This window comes from Myotis daubentonii, chromosome 9, assembly GCF_963259705.1.
Source record: "Myotis daubentonii chromosome 9, mMyoDau2.1, whole genome shotgun sequence".
Taxonomy (NCBI): Eukaryota; Metazoa; Chordata; class Mammalia; order Chiroptera; family Vespertilionidae; genus Myotis; species Myotis daubentonii.
In genome coordinates this window covers 11,524,330-11,545,780 of record NC_081848.1, presented here as the reverse complement: position 1 = coordinate 11,545,780, position 21,451 = coordinate 11,524,330, and the positions used below count along the sequence as shown (strand labels likewise).

At 41.4% G+C, this 21,451-nt stretch overlaps 1 protein-coding gene across 1 annotated transcript; it reads left to right on the top strand.

Annotated features, from left to right (window-relative positions):
• The first annotated feature begins 440 nt into the window (after positions 1-440).
• On the top strand, positions 441-16,932 carry LOC132240572 (caspase-1-like). The gene is made up of 9 exons (XM_059707929.1): positions 441-479; positions 1,027-1,293; positions 7,342-7,457; positions 8,313-8,486; positions 9,649-9,883; positions 10,740-10,883; positions 12,406-12,515; positions 14,944-15,047; positions 16,806-16,932. The coding sequence occupies exons 1-8, from the start codon at positions 473-475 to the stop codon at positions 15,040-15,042; spliced, it is 1,152 nt and encodes a 383-aa protein (XP_059563912.1). The 5' UTR covers positions 441-472; the 3' UTR covers positions 15,043-15,047; positions 16,806-16,932.
• Positions 16,933-21,451: the final 4,519 nt, after the last annotated feature.

Sequence of the window (21,451 nt, the reverse complement as noted above, 5' to 3'; positions counted from 1 at the left end):
CCACAAGCCAACTATGCTGGCACCTGGTTTTGCGCTTCCAGATGCAGAACTGTGAGAAATAAAGCCATCTTGTTGATAAGCCACCCAGTCTGTGGCATTTTGTTACAGTAGCGTGAATGGACTAAGACACCAAAGGATGAGTTGCTTTCCTCATCACACTCCCTAATGAATGAGAGATTCATTAGTGTGTGAGTTGAAGTGAATGCATACTTTCTCTTTACTTTCTTATTCTCTAGGTTGCATTCCCTTCCTACCCCAGCCTCACCCAGTGCTGGTGAAGGAAATTTTCCAAGGATAGACACCCCGAGGCACTCTGAAGGTAAGCAATAAGATTATTACTTTGGAGAAAAAATAAAGACATGCATATGAATGAGCAGTTGGTATTTCCTAATATGTGTACACACCCTGCTTAAAACGAGGTGGAACATGCTTTCGGTTTCAAACTGCACTCCAAGGCTAGGAGAGAGAAGACATGGCCGGTGAGTTTTGGTGTTTTTTTTTCTTTCTTGTTTTTGTTGTTCTGTTTTGTTTGTTTGTTTACTTTCTAGAAGGATAGGTCTTCGGGAAAATTTTAGAAAATGGCTGCCTTTAGGGGAAGCCATAATTAGGTTCTGTGAATGTTTAGGTAAACAGGGTGAACAGAACTGAGGGAGAGGGAAGAAAGAGGAGGGAGGAGGAAGGGATGGAGAGAAGGGGTCTTAAAAGCTTAACTGAATTATCTGCCAAAGGGTGCAGGATCCCCATGAGATGGGTACCAGCAGCTGCTGTCCCCAAGGGAAATAAGCTCTGTTTCCTTCTTTTATTATGCAGAGTTGAATAAACAGGAGGCATCTGGGACTTCAGGCTCTCAGTGAGCACCCTGGGAAGCACTGAGGGAAGATTGAGGGATGTGGTAGCTCAGGATGACTGAAATACATGGGGAGGGACATATTATGGATTAAATGTAAAGGAGGCTATTCCCTGTTGCTGACTTGAGAGGAAAATGAGGCTGTTTAGTGACTTGAGGAATCCTTGTGCTTCAAACAGACAAAGTCCTGAAGGAGAAGAGGAAGGTTTTTATCCAATCAGTGACCGAGGGCACCATAAATGGCTTGTTGGATGACCTATTAGAGGAAAGAGTGGTGAACCAGGAGGAGATGGAGAAAGTAAGACATGAAAATGACACAGTTATGGATAAGGCCCGAGCTTTGATTGACTCAGTCACTCGGAAAGGGGCCAAGGCAAGCCAAGCATGTATCGATCACATCTGTGAAATCGACTCCCACCTTGCAGAGAAGATGGGGCTGCCCTCAGGTAAGGTCTACAGCTCAGACTAAAGTCCATGTAGGACCCCTGTCTTTGCACCCACATAGGATTTCTTCATTGGTCATGATAGTTTGCCGACAACTTCTTTACATCTGTCTTCAGGGCCCCATTTCTAAGTCAGTGGCACTATTGTATATCCCCTCTCTAGTTACTCTTTATTCTTATTCCTTTAGCCTCAGAATCCTTCTAATAATTAAAACTCACTTCCCATCCTGAGTATATGGTAGCTCAGTTGTTGAAGTTTATGAGAACAGTCTGATAAACTTCATACCACATTCTCTAGTCCCCCTGTCAAGACACTTTACTTAGTTAGTTAGTTAGTTAGTCAGCTAGTTACTTAAGACTAAGAATCCCTAGAAACTTTTATAGTTATCTGACATGAAGATTTAAAGTCTGTCATTGAACAGTTTTATAATTTCTCTCCAAAAGTTTGCTTCCCAGGAGGAATAAACTATTTCAATGTTGGTGAAGCACTCAGAGAATAAATTCAATCCTGACAGAAAAGCTAGGATTTTAAATGTGAACTCTTTCATTTAATTGCCCTCTTGCACTTTCTTTGAGTGATGTTGTCCACTTGTTACAGAAAAACCAGAGAAGAACCAAACAACGCTCTGAGAGTTTGGAGTTACACTTTATTCACCGTGGCGGGCTCAGGGAATTGAATCCAAATTCTAAGCAAAGCTACAAGCAGAACTTCCCCTTTTATAGAAGAGCCAGCCCTTTGTGTGCTTGCTGGCAGAGGCCTTGAAAACTACACAGTTCTATCCAATTAAAAAAATGCACCTGGCATGGCATTGGGTGTATCTAGTCTCTGGCCTACAAGGTCAGACAGCTAAGTTTATCTCCCCCATTATTCAAGCAGGCTAGAAGGTAAAGTTATTATTTTTTTTTTTTCAGAATTAGTGGCCGTCCAAAGAATAGCAGAGAATTCCAAACAGTAGTTTTACAAAATAGGGTTTTGCCTTCACACACTAGCATGGAACTAGGCTGTAGACCACTGAGTAAGGCCCGACCTCTACCTCACATGCTCCTGAGGCCCTGATACAAGACAGACAGGCATCTAACCTGCCCCTTCTGTCCAAGGTCCCTAAGTCCCCCACACAGACGAGATGGGAGCTCTGGTGGACTCTCAACCCCTGGTCTCTTTTATGGTTCCCAAATGCAATCAGAGGGAAAAGTTGTTCTTTGAAAGCAAGACCTCTTTTTCTCCGGGACTAGGGGAAGCCTATGCCTGGCTAACTGACATAGCAAAGTTCATCTCTGGGTAACTTCCTGTTTTTATTTAATACCTTTTTTCCTATTTAACACTCCCCCAAATTAAAGACAATCAATAACTAACAATAAGGGTTCAGAATAATTGTTAGTAGCCAAAGTTTCCTCTTCCTTGCCCCATTCCTTTCAGTTCATAATCCTTGAGTCCTAGAGGCACTTGGACAAACCACTCTAATAAAGCCAACACTTGGAGTCACCTGGCTGTTTGCCAGCTGATGCCCCCTCAGTCAGGCTGCCATGCCTTTGTCTCTCTCTCATCTACTTGGCAATTGTTTTCCGGGCCACAGAATATGGAAATTCGACGACTTATCTGAATGACTCTAATGGCAGAGATCTTTCTAAAAAAAAAGTTCTTGACATGTACACTCCTGCTATCACAAGGCCTCCTCCAGAAAATGTTCTTGAAGTTATTGATGGTTAATTCAGTCTAGCAGTCTGGATGGGTAGGACGGGATGAGCTGCAGTCTGTCGCCTTGGGCTCAGCATTTTGAGAGGCAGCCTATGGCTCTCCCTCATGCAGAGTAGGGAACTGGACCATATTTCATTTATGGAAATCTTGTCTTCAATAGTAACTATGGGATGAAAACTCAGTGTATTTCACAAGTGTTGGCTCATGCCAATTCTTAGAATTTCTGGATTAAACTTTTAAGGTGCGTATTGTTATATTGAGATCCTTATAAAAACTTAAAAACCTTTCCTATAATTCCTGTCCATGAAATTGACAAGTATAATGAACCGTGAACTCAGAGGATGCATTAATACACTTGAGTTGTTTAATACAACCAAATACAGTAGCAGGCTGCTGAGTGTTAGTTTATTTGTTTGACCTAGATTGAATTACAAATGCTACTAGAGACTACATGTCTTCAGGCCCAAGTTCAACAGTGATGGACTCTGCTTGCTGCAGAGTTTAAAATAAAATACCAAACCTGTATACTAGTGACACAGAGTTTTTGGACTAGAACCCAGATTCTTTGTCCACTGGAACTGGAGAATGAATCCACGGACAGACAGTGGTATGGCAAAGGTAGAGATTTATTGAAGAACAAGTACAGACTCCCATGAGGGGAAAGGGAAAGAGCCCCACAGAGTGGACTCCCATGCAGGGAGGGGGAAAAGATCCCACTGAGTTCCTTTTCCCTGTGGCTTATAAAGGCTGCAGATCTTGGTGACTTAATATCCCCTCTGATTGGTCACTATTCCCTTGGACTGGTTACTATAGTAACTCCTGGGCTCAAGGTTGGGACATGTGAAGTTCTCCCCCATCTCATTTCCTATTGTTTTCCTATTCCCTTTGGGATTTCTTCCTCTCCTTCTGGATGAAGGGCTTCCTTCTCTTTATTTTGTAAATATAGACCTTTTGCTGTTCACAGCTCCCTCATTCTATGGAAATGTACCTGTTGCAGCTTTTCAGCTCCCCTATTCTATGGAAATATACCTTCTGCTGCTCTGCAACCCTGTGCTTCCTACATGGTTCCCTTAACTTCCAAAAGTTCTATTTCCTAAACTTGTCCTATTTCACCCCTAAAATTCCTGTTTCACTAGAGTTCATCAATAATAACAAAAAAAATACATAAAAGATTAAATACATTATAGAGCCCTCACAATTACACATACGCTTTTGTTTTTTTTCTTTTCTCTTTTTAAATGTCTCTTTATTACTGAAAGTATTACATATGTCCCATTTTCCCCCTCTCCCCCCCCAGGCCTTCACCACACTAGTGTCTGTAACCATGGGTTATGCATATCTGTGTATCAGCTTTTAAAAGAAGCCCTTCTCTAGGTGGAAGGGACATTCCCCCCAGCAGGAAGGACACGCTTGTCTGGTAGATGTCCAAGATTGTGGTCTGAGCTGTGTTCTCACTAACATTCACGCTGCTCCTTGTACAGGTTTATTGCTTTCTCTTTAATCTGGGATGAGGTAGGAATAATTGCATTTTTTTTCAAAAATAAAATATTTGCAAACAGAAATCACATTTGAATATTAGAAATTATAAAATAATTTCAGCAACCCCAGGAATCACAATAAGCATTAAACCAAACTGATATAAACCACTGCACTGGCAGAGATAGTGAGTGGCAGGCAGGAGGCAGGGGTACATCCTATCATGATGTGTTGTGTGGTTCCCTGGGCTCTGTCTGCACATGGAGTCCCCAGGGTGATCCTAGGACAACTAATGTCTACAAGCCTAGCAGGCCAGGAAGCTGGGTAAGATGAGCTGTTAGAACAAGTAAGGTACTGGCCAGGCCTTTTGGACATATCATAGATATAATTCTGAGGTTCCCTAGTATAATATTGAGGGAATTGTGTGGGGGATAGAAAGAATACAAGGTATTTGATTGCTTATTTTATTAAACAAACTCATATATAAACACATACGATGTACCAAGCATTGATATTTAGTCAGAGTGATAAGTACTCAAAATGCTACCCATCGAGGGATATGGTTTTGTCTCATCTAATACCAGTCCCTTCCTTTTTATATCATTTGAAGGGGTTTCCTGAATGTGTCCTTAGGTAACAGGTAAACTGAGCTTTTTCAAGTTTATCTAAACTCCTATTTCTCACATTTCTTTCAGCTCCATTCCCAGACTGCCAGAAACTCCTTTAGGGCAGCAGGCTGTACTATAATATCTATTATATTGTAATGAAAGGATTTGTTTTCATGCTAATTCATACTATTAGATATAACATAGAAATATAATTCCCAATCTTAACTGAAAGACTATAATTATATATAGACACACAATGGTCACTAGGAGATGATGTTGCTTAAGTTAAGAGTGTTCACCAAACTTGCAAATAGCTTGGAAACAGAGGAGGTTTTTGCTGAGAAACATCCCCTCTAAATGAGGGAACATCCCAGGACCCGGGGTGTCTTTACATTGCCAGAATCTTCTGGAATGATAAAGGAGAGCATGCCTCTTTTTAATCTCTAAAAATGTTCAGAAAGCTTGGTTTCCTTAGAGACTAACAATTTTCTGCTTCTATAGAGCTTCAGTGTTTAGCATATGTTTTAGAAAGATGTTTATTAAAAATATTATGAAAAAACTAATGGAAATAAATGAGTAAAATAGAAAAAATAGAAACTAAAACATTTATACAGGATAATATTGCCTTTTTCTTTTAAATAAAAGAAAATCAGGGAGTGCCTTGATTGGTTCATGTAACTAACCATCAAGGTTTGTTCCTAGACAAAAACCTTGTTAATTTGATCTTGGCAAACCTCTCTTCTATTGTTTATGAATTCTTTTTATTTTTAATATATTTTATTGATTTTTTACAGAGAAAAAGGGAGAGGGATAGAGAGTTAGAAACATCGATGATAGAGAAACATCGATCAGCTGCTACCTGCACACTCCCCTCTGGGGATGTGCCCATAACCAAGGTACATGCCCTTGACCACAATCGAATCTGGGACCCTTGATTCCGCAGGCTGACGCTCCATCCACTGAGCCAAACCGGTTAGGGCTGTTTATGAATTCTTACTCATTCCTCAGAAAGAAGGAGTGCTGGACTTTTCCAGTCTCTTGCAAAATTTGTCAAGTGATGCCAAGCTATGACAGATACAGTAAGGTTTCTTTAAGGACTGGGTCAAGATGAGTCAGAAACAAACTTCTTCAAAAGGGAGGAGTTATTCTCTCACATTTTAAAACATGGGTTGAAAATTTAGTGTCAGTTCATCAGAACTTCGGAGGCAAGGACGTCAAGTGTATGTTAGAATCTCCAAGCAAAATGTTGTCCCCCTGGCCCTGGAATCAGTACTCTGGTGGCTAGTAGCATTTCTCCTGGACATAGCTAACTCCACAGATTTTAAAGGAATTCTAGAAGCCCATCTCCTCTGAAAAAGTTGAGAATTCAGGCTGAGGTCCCTGAAAAAATAATGCCTGGATGGTACAGGATTGAGGATTCTTTTAGGTGCTTAGTGTGCGTCTGTGTCTGTGTTCTGTATAAATTAGGAGCAGACTTGGGTTGTTCTAACATCCTATATAATAAAAGGGTAATATGCAAATTGTCAATTCCACTGGATGTTCCACTAGCTGGCAGGGCCAGCCAGCCAACTGCCCATGGCCCTTCCCCCTGGTTGGCTAACCTAATTGGCCTTGATCGGAGTGGTCCAGCCAGACCCCACCCGTGCACAAATTTGTGCACTGGGCCTCTAGTCCAATATGATAGCTACCAACCACATTGTGACTACAGAGTGCTTGAACACATGTTAAAATGATAATAATTTGAATATATTATGTCAAATAAAATATTATTAGAATTAATTTCATCTGTTTTTCTTTCCTTTTATGATGTGAATATTAGAAAAAATTCAATTGCACATGTGACTTAATTGTGTTTCTAATGAATAGCACTCTATTAAATACTTATTCAATATACTCTTGCTCAGTGACAAGAAACTGTCCACTTAGATGAGTGAGTACAGTAGAGTAAAAAATATCAAGACTCAAGCTGTTTTAGCTGAATACAAAAAAGCCAAATTTGACCCAAGTCACTAAGGAAGGTGTTTTCCTCTTAATAATCATAATCTAGTTACTAGTATCACATTTTTGGGTGGATCTGCTACCAAGAATTTCCCCTTTTTTCACCAATCACAATACACTTCTTTATATTAGAGGTTAGATACAAGGAAAATTCCTACATTTAAAAGTGTTTAAAGAACTTTTCATGACTTACCATCTCTGTCAGTGTGTCTTAGGTGAGCATGGGTAACAGATGCAGATATTAAAATTACATCATGTGATGTCATGTGATAGGTCCTGCAGTTCCTCCAGAAGTGACTGGACCAGCTGAGTCAGCAGAAACTACAGATACCCTCAAGCTTTGTCCTCCTGAAGAGTTCCTGAAAATGTGTCAAGAAAGGGCTGGAGAGGTACTGTGTTCTATCCATAAAATAGAGACAGAGAGAGAAGCAATTGCTTTCACTAAGTACTTGATTCCCTAAAGCACTAATTGCAGTGTGGTGGGGTGGGGACAGTGGTAATCATTTTCATAGATGCTTTGAGCAAGGAGGAACTCATATAGCCTCACACAGATTCCAATTTTCTTTCAATCCCATGATAAAATACAGATCTCTCTCTTCATTTATTTGTTCTATCTATTTGAGACTTATTAAAATTAAGCTGTAGCTATAGATTAAAATATTTAGTAATTATTTTCATGCTAGTTGAAAAGCCTAGACATAAAACATGACTTAAAATACAATTAAAGCCTGAAACCCATTTTATCTTGATGTGTTAAAAATAATACTGAAATAATGATGTTACCAAAGGCAAAGCATCTCTGATGTATTTATTTTTAGCTGGAGCCAATAGAAAATGTCTCCTGGTTTTTATGGAATTTGATCTGAACCTTGAACGCTGAGAATGATTTGTCTAGGTGGAGAAGAGAGAGGAGAAAGTTATGTTAGGACTTGTTCTAGTCTCTTAAGATTCTTGAGTAAGCATCCCAAATATGTTCTAGGTCCACTTCTGGGCTCTTGGAAAATAAATTACATAATTTTATTTTACAGTTTATTTTTATATAATTTGAAAGTTCTAAATCACTTTCAATTCTCACTTATTTCTTTTGTCAGTTCAATCCATTACAAAGAAAAAGGCAGGGTCTCTGGTACAGGAAAGGGAAGAGAGAAGATCTATGATCCTGTAACAAAGCAACAGAGATTAGTACATGAAGGTTTAAAAGAGATTTCAGTAAGTCAAACTCACTGCATATCCATTTCCTGCAGATCTATCCAATAAAGAAGAAAACAGACCGCACTCGCCTGGCTCTTATCATATGCAATAGAGACTTTGATCACCTTCAGCCCAGGAAAGGGGCTGACCTTGACATCACAGGGATGAAAAAGTTGCTTGTGGACCTTGGCTACAGTGTGATTGTGGAAGAGAACCTCACAGCCAAGGTAAGGGCTCCTCACGCACTGTATACAACCTCCTACTAACAAACTAACTTTGTAATGATAGCCAAATGCTTTAACCACCTTAGGCCACATATCTCTCTGTGTGTGCACCTGCACGTGAGTATGTGTTTTTGTAAAATGAAATTATTAGATAGGGGAAATCTCTGCCTCTTTGGACTCCAAATATCCTCAATTCCATAAAACTAGACAGAAAGTGCCTGGAATGTATATCCACATAATTCTCACTTCCAAAGTGAGGTGAATGGGATTCAGACCCAACATTCCCAGAAAATCCTAAAGTAGTGAAAGTTTAAAAGGCATGTAGTCACCATATAAATACTAAGTCCTGACTTGGTCCCAGGGCCTATTTTCAGCATTGGGTAGGTCTGTGAATGAGCAGGACGTTCCAAGTTCAAATTGATTTAGGTTTACTGGTTGGGGTTAATCATATGAAAAGCAAAACGGAAAATTTCAGAGATTTGATGTGTCTCGTGTCTCTCTGTAAGAGTGAAAATAAAGTGAAAAGTAATTGAGAAAAGAAAACACAGGAGTGAATTGGGGAGTGGGGAGTAATTGCTTGGATGGAAAGGTCAGAAAAACCTTGACAGGGGACAGTATAGGACCTGACAGATGACAACCAGTAACAAGACAGGTCTGGGAATATGTGAATGGAATCCATTCTAAGAGGGATGAATACAATGAAAAGTCTGAAATACATATGAAACTGGCACATGAAATATACAAAAATACCAGTGTAAGGAGAGCCTAGGAAGGATGACAGGAGGGAGAACACATATGTGAGAAGTGTTATCTCATTCTAAGCACAGTGGGAAGGGTGGTTGAATGGAAGGTATGATACATTGATGATGCAGGGGTCCTATTAGGTAATCAAATAAAAGACAGAGATAGAAAGAAAAATATGTAAGGGAAAATAAACAAAGATAAAATACATCCAGAGGACAGCTCATATAAAGTTACCAGGAGCAGGTCCTTGAACCCCCAGCTCCATTGTCAGAAGAAAAAGAAACATATCACTGAGCAACCAGTATCTGAGGGCACAGTGACTGGAACATTACAGGTGTTTCTTGTACTGCTCACCATAAGCAGGGGGTCAGATTGGTGTTAGTGCTTGTCCTGTAGAGTAAGACTCCGTGGCCTTTTTCAGGAGATGGAGAAAGTGCTGGTGGAATTTGCTGCCCGCCCAGAGCACAGGACCTCAGATAGTACATTCCTGGTGTTCATGTCCCATGGCCTCCTGGATAGACTCTGTGGGACTCAGCACAGCGATGAAAACCCAGATGTGCTACCTTATGACACCATCTTTCGGATATTCAACAATCACAACTGCCTCAGTCTCAAGGACAAACCTAAGGTCATCATTGTCCAGGCCTGCAGAGGTGGTGAGTTCTGATAAGGAAAATCCAAAGGGCATGAGGTGTTTGCAATGGATTGCGATGTATGTCTTGCTTTTAGGGGAAACAATCCTAGACCCCATTTAGTGCAAATACCTTATTGAATTCTTGGGACATGCCACGGGGAGTTAGTATCATGAGAGATTGTCTTTTCAGCTAAGAAATATCTATTTGATTTAATCCAAGGTAAATTGTGAAGCAGATCTTCAGATTACCTAAATCAAAGTTGGACACAAATATCTAAATCTTGGAATAAGATTATTTTAATGACAGCTTCACTTAGACATGTCTTACAGGTATTTTGACATTCTCTAGCTTGAGAAGAACTTCACTGCAAATTGAGGCTGTTCTATAGTAGCAGCACCCTTTTCCCCTCATGCATTATTTAAAGGGAATTGAGTAGTTTGATGTGGTCACTTTGAATTGCTGTCAACATTTCCTTTGCTTTTTTCTGACTTCAAATTGACTCTTAGCGTTTCTGGAGCAGTGTTTGGAAGAAAAAGCAGAAATAGCCTAGCTGAAAGATGGTAACTAGGCTCTGAAATTATGCAGATAAGGTTTTAAGTCCTTCGCTCTTCTTAGGAAAGGGGTTCTTCCAGTTTGCGGATGCCATCACTACTTGCTAGTAAGATGCTGTCACTATTAATTGGCACATAAAGCCATTAGAGGAGGCCAAGGTATGTGTGGGGGGCAAGGATTTGGTGTGTGTGTGTATGCATGTGTGTGTGTGTGTGTGTGTGTGTGTATGAAATTGCTGAGAAACATTTAAAAAGAATGAGGTAGACAATAGTGACAGTCATACTGATAGAGGCACACAGATTGCACAAAGTTAATGTCTCCACAGAAAATCGTGGGGAATTGTGGGTCAGTGACTCTCCAGCAGCCATGACAGACAGCTCTTCACAGTCACCTGGGAACCTGGAGGAGGATGCCGTTCACAAAGCACACGTGGAGAAGGACTTCATTGCTTTCTGCTCCTCAACCCCACGTAGGTCTTTCAGTTACAAACAAGGGTTGTGTGCCTAAGGCCACCTCAGAATGATTCTGGAATATTGAGATGGGCTCCCTGCAGCAGTGATGTAAGACACATTTTGAGGGCTGTCAAAACAATTTACATTTCTCTGACCTATTCTATGGAAACAAAGTTTTTATATTTTCCACTTTTTAAAACTGTACTTTTATTCTAAGTGCAGCACTTTATGGTCAAAGGTATACCACATACTAAAACAACCTAATACAAGGAACCCCATTCCTCATACACCATTTAAAAAAGAAATTCGATTCCATTTTCAATCAAATCTGTTTAGCATTTTGAATAGAGTTTTAGTGGATCCAGACACTGGCTGCCATCCTTAAATTATCAGCTCCAACTCCTTTTCTCCATGATTCTCATTTGATGCTTTTTAGAGGGAGCCATTGCATGGCTCAGTAGGACCAGGAGATCCTTTAAAAGATGTAGGAAATTATACCCTGGGGCCTAGCAGCTCTACTATTAGGGATCAGTGTTTAGTCCTTGAGCTCTATAGTCCTCTAAGAAGCCTCTAACATTTGAATGTTTCTACTTTGCAAATTTTTGTTTTAAGTCTTTTCTTTTTGTAACCACTCCATGGAGGTTTTGGTTTTTCTGTTTTGTTTTGTTTTGTTTTTTAACCTCACACAAGGAGTGAAGATATTTTTTCCATTAATTTTAGAGACAGTGGAAATGAGGGGGAAGGGAGGGAAAGGAAAGGGAGAGAGAGAGAAACATCCATGTGACAGAGACACATCAATTGGTTGCCTCCCACATGCCCCCTGACCAGGGGGCAGGGATCTGACCTGAAACCCAGGTATGTGCCCTTGACCAGGAATGGAACCCGAGACCCTCCAGTGTGCAGACCACGCTCTAACTGAGCAACACCAGTCAGGGCTCATGGAGGTTTGATTGACATACAAAATGCTGTATATACTTAATGTATGTAACATAGTGAGTTGGGATATAATATACATCAGTGAAACCATGACCACAATTTCGTTTGGATTTGTTCACCCACTTCGCTTATAATATTGTGAAAGACAGCATGCTATACACTCTGTAAGCCTCTGGAAACCAGGGAGCCATTTGTTGTTGCTTACTGTATAAGCATGGGGAAATTCTTTAATCCTCTGAGCGTCTATTCTTTCCTCTGTAAAATGGGGTGATTTCAGTTATCTCTCAAGCCTCTTTTCAAAACCAAGTGAATGAACATGAAGCACACAGTAAGAGTCAGTTCCAAGAATATAATGCAATCATGAAATTCTCGTGAGTTATTCCTTTAGTTAAATCTCTGCAAGTTTTATTTTTACTATTTTCTCCTATTTTTGGAAAGTTAATGTAGAGATATAAGTGTTTCCCCTAAACATTTCAATTTAATTCCAAAGTTATACTTAAAAAACACAAAAGCTACATAAAAAAAAAACACACAAAAAAAATCTGTGAGAAAAGAAAACATTCAAGGGCTCAGCCCAAGTCTGACCACTCCTTATCTTCACAGATAACGTGTCCTGGAGAGACCCTAGTAAAGGTTCTCTCTTCATCACACAACTAATCAGATGCTTCCAAATGTATTCCTGGCATTGGCACCTCGAGGAAGTATTTCGGAAGGTAAGCTTTTTCTTCTTCCTTTTCTAGTCCTGTGTGTGTGTGCGTGTGTGTGTGTGTGTGTGTGTGCATGTGCTGGAAGACTTTACTATTTTTCTTATTTCAAGTGACAATGTCAGGCTTTGTCAGGCAAACAAATGTAGATCAGTGCCTGGTTTCCATTATCCAGGGGTTGACATCTGATGTAGGAAGAGGAGAATTTAACACAAAATTGCAGGAGGTCAAAATAGAACAAAATAATATAACCTGTACACTTATTTGTTATGAGCTATACATTTTTTAAGTAAAATAATGAAAAGTATTTTGAGTTGATTTGTATGGCTTACTTTATTGAATAAATATATATTGGGTGTTATCAAAATTGGTAATTATTGCTATCCTGTGACACAGGTGTAAGTGAGATATTGTGTCATAAGGCCACTCTGGACCTTTTGGTGAGAGAGATGGATACGAAACAAGTAGACCGCAAACACATGTGTCACTGCAGATTGTGATAGGCTCCATTACTCAAAGGATCTATGGCACTTGGAAGAACAAAAGGGAGAAGGTATTCTTTGAATGGAGTGGTCCAGAAAAGAAGACCAAATTCCTTTCCCACCTCAGAAAATTCCACATTCCCCCCTCCCTCCTAATTTGTTTTCCTCCAGGGTTCTGACCACCACTCATTCGGCATATATTCTGTTTGTCCTTACCTGTACTTAATCACTTGAATGCAACCTTCATGAAGGTAGAAATGTGCTCAACACCTCAAGATGCTGGCACATAGGAATTGATATTCATTCAATAAATCAATGCATGAATATCAATACCTTTCTCCCTTTAGGGTATTAAGAATATGGAGCAGTTTTATTTTTTACTATTTTTTAAAATATACTTTTATTGATTCGAAGAGGAAGGGAGAGGGGAGAGAGAGAAAAAAAAACATTAATGATGAGAGAGAATCATTGATTGGCTGCTTCCTGCATGCTGCCCACTGGCGGTCAGCCTTGACTGAAATTGAACCCAGGGTCCTTTAGTCCACTTGGAGCCAATGCTCTATCCACTGAGCCAAACCAGTTAGGGCTGTATGGTTGTTTTTAAATTAAAAACTGTAGAGAACAGTAGCACTCTGTGGGCAAAGAGGAACACAGCTATAGTAAGCAGGAGAAGATTGCATTGTAACTTGCACTAGGGTCACTGTGAATGGGAACTTTGGAAATTAAGTCCTGTTGGATGAATAGGAATTAGACATTGTACTTTAGGGCATTCCTCGGAGAAGTCTAGAAATAGTGTGATCAGTGGGGAGAGGTCCTCATCCCCACCACTTGCTGGTGGGAGTGGGTGTGTTGCAATATCCTGAGAATGTTCTGAGGCTCACATGGGAAGGTGATATATTATAGAAAGCTTCATTTCTGTGCAATTATACCCCCGAGTTCCCAAGGTCCCATTTCCCTTTGTCCTGCCAAGAAAGAAGTGCCAGTTTGTTTTCAGCAGATCTGAAATCAAAGCCAGTGTGCAGAGTTTCTGTTCCATGTCTCCACAGTCAAATGGAGCATCAAGCTAGCTGATTTGTGTTTCCAGTTATAGCCCATTGTGCATTAGGTCCACGTGGCTGTGGGCCATGCAGCTATGGAGACAACAGGGGCAGAAACAAAGCCAGAGGGGCATGAGAGCCAAGAGAGCCACACAAGAGAGGGAGCTTCTTATCTGCTGGTTTACGCAAGGTCAAATTGGTTCCGGCTTGCAATGGCCCTGCCTAGTCCAGCCAAAGCCATTGATCCCCAGGCTTGACTGACAGGCGCTTTCTCTTGTAACCCCAACTCCCTGTGCATGCACTCATCTCCCATTAGTTGGATCCCTTCCCCCAGTGGTCTGCAGGGAATGGGCTGGTGAAATTCCAGCTTCCTGTTGAAGCTGCCCAATTCACATGCCTGAAGTGTCTTGCTTTTCCCCTTGCTCCTGTTCTATTATTAATAACTAGTTAATTGCAATGGTATCAATAGAATCTCATTTATCAGTCCATGACAAAATCTTCAGATGTCAGCTTGTTTTTTAGGATGTGAAAGTTGTAGAGTTCAGGTTTTAGGAATAATATTTGAGTTTGTGCCTTATTGAATTCAGGATTAATGTGAGAGGTTGAAGGTATAACTTTTTGAGATCCAGTTCTCATGAATTGACTCCAGGAATCAGTTAAGATCTGTAGATCTGAAATGCAAAATAGAAAAGTGAACTTTGAAAGGCTTTGGGTTAGGCATGAGGTATTTATTTTGAGATAAAGAGTATATTCTGTCATGGGGCGCTATGTCTAAACAGTAGGGTAACAGTGACAGAGAGTGAGAATATACATTGGCTTGGTCCCATCATTCCCAGAATATTTTGGCTCATGGTACAAAATGTTTTCTGAGAGTTCATAAGAGTTGCGTTTCACCTAGAATGTCTTTTTTTAAAAAAGGTTCAACTATCATTCGAAAAGCCAGATGTTAGAGCCCAGATGCCCACCATTGAACGGCTCTCCATGCCAAGATATTTCTACCTCTTTCCTGGCAATTGAAAATAGTAAGTATCAAGGTTGTTGACAGGTATAACAAATGGGAAAGTGATATTGGTGGTGAGGTTCATTGGCTAATGACCGTCAATTGCTTGAATAGTCAAATTAATGTTGCTTATTGATGTAATTTAGTGCTAAATGTTATTCTTTTCCTCTACTTATATGACTCTGGATCCTCCTCATCTCAATAATTAATTAATCAGTCAGCCAATCAAAGAGATAAGTCAAGCTAAGACAGGAAGTAATAAACAATCAAGGACACAGGTAGTAATTAATAAAACATAAATGTACTCATGCTTACAGTATTACTTGATATCTCTCTCTCTCTCTCACTACACACACACACACACACACACACACACACACACACACACACAAACACACAGAGTTACCAAACATTGGCTCAGGTCCTGAAAAGCAAAAAAACAAAACAAAAACACCAAACAACAACAAAAAACAAAAATCAAAACAGAAAACAGGAGATGACTGTGAAGGAAGCAGGATATTGGTCCTTTAAGTGCAGATATCACATTACTGACCTTGAGCTCCTGTTACCAAGACAGTATAAAATATACCCTGGACTGTAATTCATATGTTGATGCACATTCTGGCTCTCTGACTGTTCTCTCAATGTACATGTCAGAGTCTGCTCTCTGATCCTTAATTACTGCTCTGAAACCTTTTTAAGCATCCATGTTAACATACATTTATTGTTTTGGTAAATATATTTTAGAGTGGGTCCAATGAATTTATACCCAGCTAATAATTTACTCACTCGTAACAGCTTAATATAACACTGTATTGTAAGTGTATTGTTAATCTCTCTTTCAACAGCATAATTAAAATTATATTTTATAGTAAAGTTTATCTCACTACTTTAAATCTTTACCCACCTTCTTCTACTCCTGGTTTGTGATTCCCTGGTGGATAATTGCATAAATAGTTCATCAGAATAGCTTTCATTGCCTAGTTAGTATAAAAGAACCAAATTAGGGATTGAGCTCTTTGACTAATATTTATCAAGCACTTACTATTTTCCATATTCTGTTCTAGAATGTTGGAATATACCAGTAAACAAAATAAACGGAAAGCTTTTGCTTCAGAAAGCTCATACTCTAGTCAGTGGAGGCAAACTCTAAATACACAAACAAGTAAATATGTGTCAGAGAGTGATAAGAGCTAAGAAGAAAAATAAAGGAGGTTAAAAAGATGAAAGAGATGGGTGTTGTACTATAATGGATAGATTATTTAAGAAAGGCTCCTTTGAAGTGATAAAAATAAGTCAGAACAGAGAGTGGGCAGAGTCGGGCAGTGAACCTTGTGATTCTCTGCAGAACAATGTTCTAGCACCCCTGGGACTAGCAAGCACAGTCTCCTGAGGCAGGAATGTGCTTAACATCTTTAAAGAACTGCCCAAAGGCAGGGGGCTGGGGGGAGGGGCAGAGACAAATTCAGAAAATGGTGATGAGTCTGGTCACCTGGGCTTTGGTGATCACATGGTAAATGCTCTAAAGTTTTAATCCTGAGTGAGATAGGAAGCCCTTTGAGTGCTTGTGAACAGCGAAATGAGAACAAATTCGATTTTACAAAGATCACCCTGTGTGCTTTTGGTGAATATACTGTAACGGTCACAGAAGTCAAAGGAAGTGGCAAAAGCACATGGAAGAGGATGAAAGAGGAAAGATGGTAAGGGTGGATTGAAGGCTTCTGGGAATTACTGTCCTCACCTTCTGTATTTTGTGTGTGTGTGTTTTTTCCTTCTTCAGGGAATTACAGGCAGTCCTGCCCTTCTTTACCAACTTCTAGAAGTACCTTTACCAGTATGGCACACCTATTTAACCATTTGTATTTAAATAAAAATCAAAACACATAAACTGTGTCTTTGGGTCTTTAATAGAGACTAGAATTTCAATTGAAATGGTGGGTGAATGAAAAATGAAGTGGAGTAAGCTTACTGGATTTTCTAGCTTAGGACTCATAGAATACAGTGGGACCTTGACTTACAAGTTTAATTTGTTCTGAGACCGAGCTCATTAATGAGCTCCTTAAGGAGCTCATTAAGGAGCTCATTAACTCAAATTACTCTGTCAACTTAAAGCAAAAAATCGGCCGAGTGACAGCTGGTATCCCAAAAAACTCATTAGTTGGGACACTCGTAAGTCAAGGCCCCACTGTACCCGCATTTCACTGAGTGACAAGAGCTGGCCTTGACTTTCCCTCAGCAGTGTGGTGAAAGATGGTGCCTAGATGGAACACAAGAACTGTAAATTGGTCAGCTTCTCAGTTCTATACCCATCAAACCCATAGTTTAGTTGGTTCAGAGAAGTTTTCTAATTTATTATTTAACCAACATCATAGATTCAGATAATAATTTTCATCAGTAAACTAGTATTTCAGCAAATTATTCCCATGTATCTTTCTATCGGTTAATTCACTTTCTTATTATTTTCTTTCCAGATGTTTGCATATATCCAAACTTCAGGAAAATGATATTCTCTAACAAGCTCTTAAATAATTTGGCATTTCACCCTAACTGGTTTGATTCAGTGGATTGAGCATCGGCCTGCGGGCTGAAGAGTCCCAGGTTTGCTTCCGGTCAAGGGCATGTAACTGGGTTGTGGGCACATGCCCAGTGCGGGGTGCGCAGGAGACAGCTGATTGATGTTTCTCTCTCAACGATGTTTCTAACTCCTGTCCCTCTCCATTCCTCTCTGTAAAAAATCAATAAAATATATTTAAAAAAATTGATTTGGCATTTGGTTCAAAATTGGACAACCTTACTGTATTTGTATAGAAACACAAATATCATCAGATAAAAAATGGAAAGAGAATGGGGAGTGTCAGCAATGGGAGATAGAATATGAACATTTCTGGAAAGGTGAATATTGGTAGAGGAATTTTGGCTCCATGGCTATCAGAACTACTTAGAACATGTACTACTTCTGTTATAAATACACTAGGGGCCCGGTGCATGAAATTCATGCACTGGGTGTGTGTGTGGGGGGAGTGTCCCTAAACCCAGCCTGCCCCCTCTCACATACTGGGAGCGCTCAGGCATTGACCCCCATCACCCTTCAATCGCAGGATCAGCCCCTTGCCCAGGTCTGATGCCTCTGACAGAGGCGTCAGGCCTGGGCAGGGGACCCTCATTTCCCCCCATCACTGGCTCTGCCCCTTGCCCAGGCCTGATGCCTCGGCCAGAGGCATAGACCCCCATCACCCTGATCGGTCCCTTGCCCAGGCCTGACGCCTCCGCCAGAGGTTTCAGGCTTGGACAGGGGACCCCCATCTCCCTCCGATCACTGGCTCTGACCCCCGCCCAGGCCTGAGGCCTCTGGCCCAGGAATCATGCCTGGGCAGGGGATCCCCATCTCCCTCTGATCGCTTGCTCCACCCCCCGCCCAAGCCTGACGCCTTTGACCCAGGCTTCAGGCCTGGGCAAGGGGACCATCATATCCCCCAATACCTGGCTCCACCCCCCACCCAGGCCTGATGCCTCTGGCCCAGGCATCAGGCCTGGGCAGGGGACCCCCAGCCCCCCGCCCAGGCCTAAGGCCTCAGCCAGAGGAGGTGACCCTCATCACCCTCCGATTGCCAATCACCAGATCAGCCCCTTGACCAGGCCTGAGGCCTCCGGCAGAGGTGTCAAGCCTGTGCAGGGGACCCCCAGCTATCCGCAGTTTCAGGCTTCACCCCTGCCCAGGCCTAACGCCTCTGGCTGAGCCATTAGGCCCGGGCAGGGGACCTCCAGGTCCCCGTGGTTGCAGGCTCTGCCCCTGCCCAGGCCTAACGCCTCTGGCCATCCAGCCCGGGCAGCGGGGACCCGCAGCAGCAGCAGCGCCGCGATCTCCCGCTCTGCCCCTGCCCAGGCCTAACGCCTCTGGCCGAAGCATTAGGCCTGGGCAGGGGACCCCCAGCTCCCCGCTGTTGCAGGCTCCGCCCCTGCCCAGGCCTAACGCCTCTGGCCTAGGTGTCTGGCCCGGGCAATGAGGACCCGCAGTGGCAGCAGGGGGTGCCCTGATCGCGCGTGCTCCGCCCCTGCCCCTGCAGGACGCCTCTGGCTGAGGCGTCCAGCCCAGGCAGAGGGGACCCGCAGCTGCAGTGCCCCGCGATCACGGGCTCCACTTTAGGCCCAGGCAAGGGACCCCTAGCTCCCGGGACTGCCAGCTTTGACCATGCCCAGCTCCCATCGCTGGCTCCACCCCTACTTCCTGCTATCACTGGCCAGGGCAGCAATGGTGCCTGATTCTCCTATCATGGCTGGGGGGCAGGACAAAGGCAGCCCCAGGGCTGCCTTTGTCCTGCCCCCCAGCTCTTAGTTCCCCCCTGGGTTTCCAAACACTGTCAGTGGCGGGGGGCTTATTCCTGCTTTCCCTTTCACCTCCCTGCATTGTGCCTACATATGCAAATTAACCGCCATCTTTGTTGGCAGTTGATTTGCATATAGCCCTGATTAGCCAATGAAAAGGGTAGCGGTCATACGCCAATTACCATTTTTCTCTTTTATTAGTGTAGATAGAATGTTGAATAAATATTTGAGTACTTAGCTGAACTGAATTAACATATATCAGTTTCTAATATAACCATAATTGTTAATATTTATTAACATAATTGTTAATACTAATATTTAATATTATTAAAATAATATTAATTTTATATGTTTATTACTGTAAAGAATTCTATATATAAGAAATCAATGTAACCATCACAGCAACCTTATAAAGTAATTACTATCAATATCTCCATTCTACCTATAATAAAACAAAAGAATGTAGAGTTTAAATGACTTGCCAATTTGACTTTCTCTAGAATATGAATTATTGACCACTGTTTTGCATTGTCTCTGCAAACCCATGAAAAACAGAAACTATAAGAGTTCTAAATTGTAAGATTTAACTGATTTTTGAATTGCAATGTTTAACTTACACTCCAAAGATTCATAATGTCTATATTTCTGTACTTAGTTGTCTGTGTAGAAAAATGAGACACATCACAATGATCCAAAAACACATATTATAGAGAATTCATTCTACTAGTGTGAGATAATATCAAAAATCCAATAACATAAAGATTTTCACACATCACCACACAGTTGTGGAAAAAACACACACATGCAGGGGCAGAGCCAGCCAGGGAAGGGGCTTCAAGCTGATTGGGATGGAGCATGCGATTAGGGGTGGGGCAGGCTTGGGGGAGGGACCACAGGAGGTTGGCTGGCCAGCCCCACCTTCCTATAAGGGTGGTTCACTCGTTGCAGTGGACATCATAGCAACCGATCGTTCTGGTCATTTTATTGTTCTGATACTTTTATCATTTTTTCTACCCAAATTAATCTATAAACACAACAGAATAGCAAAGAATATCTAACCAGGTATTTTATTGAACTTGACACATTATTTGTACTCTTTGTTTAAAAGGTCAGGTACTGAGAATATTTAAGAAAAAATAATTAAAAAGTGGTAGGGAGATTGCCTGAACACAAATCATGAAATCCAGTGGGTAGGCAAATAGATACACAGAAAATCATACAAAGGCTGGAAATGAACAACATAAAATATGTCATGTTGATTAGATAAAATAATGAGTGATTCAAGATATTATTTTATAGAAACACACACACACACACACACACACACACACACACACACATTTTGTACCTGAAGCCATACACAAAAAAATATACCAGATGGAGTAAAGACCTAAATGTAAAAAGTAAATCTTTCAAGTTATTAGGAGAAAAGTTATAGAAAAATATACTAATGATATTTATGTAGGGAAAATTTTCAACAAGATTCAGAAAGCACATTGTCTAAAGAAACAGATGAATAAATTGAATATAAAATTTTAGAGCACTGTGTACAATGTTAGACTTTGTGGTGATGGTACCATGAGTGTAGGTATATTTCTAAACTCATCAAAAAATTCACATGAAATAAATGCAATGTTTTATATATAAACTAGAGGCCCAGTGCACAAAATCCATACACGGATATGGTCCCTAGGCCTGGCCTGCAATCAGGGCCAACTTCCCCAGCTGCCTGCAGCCAGCCCCTCCCCCGCTGCCACCCACCCCCAGTTCCCCATTCACCATCAGGTGATCAGAGGCTGCTGGCCAGGGGGAAGAACCAAGAGGTCAGCTCTTCCTCTTGCTCACTGGCCCTGCCCCCACCACAGGTTGCTCTCTGTGTGTGGGGCTACTGGTGGGTCGTGGGCCTTGGCCTGGCACCATCTACTTCCCTCCCACATCCCCAGTTCACTGTTTGCCATTGGGCAATGGGAGCCTGCCAGCTGGGGAAAGGGACCCGGAGGTGGTCAGTGCACCTCATAGTGACTGATAGAGCAGTTGTTTTGGTCATTCTGCCATTAGGGTCAATTTGCATATTAACCTTTTATTATATAGGATAGAGGCCCA

Bases quoted from the DNA above. Each gene is read 5' to 3' on its own strand.
- LOC132240572 (XM_059707929.1), top strand. The intron at 7,458-8,312 runs GTACTGTGTTCT...CATTTCCTGCAG, and splicing joins GTCAAGAAAGGGCTGGAGAG to ATCTATCCAATAAAGAAGAA. The intron at 12,516-14,943 runs GTAAGCTTTTTC...TTTTTAAAAAAG, and splicing joins TCGAGGAAGTATTTCGGAAG to GTTCAACTATCATTCGAAAA.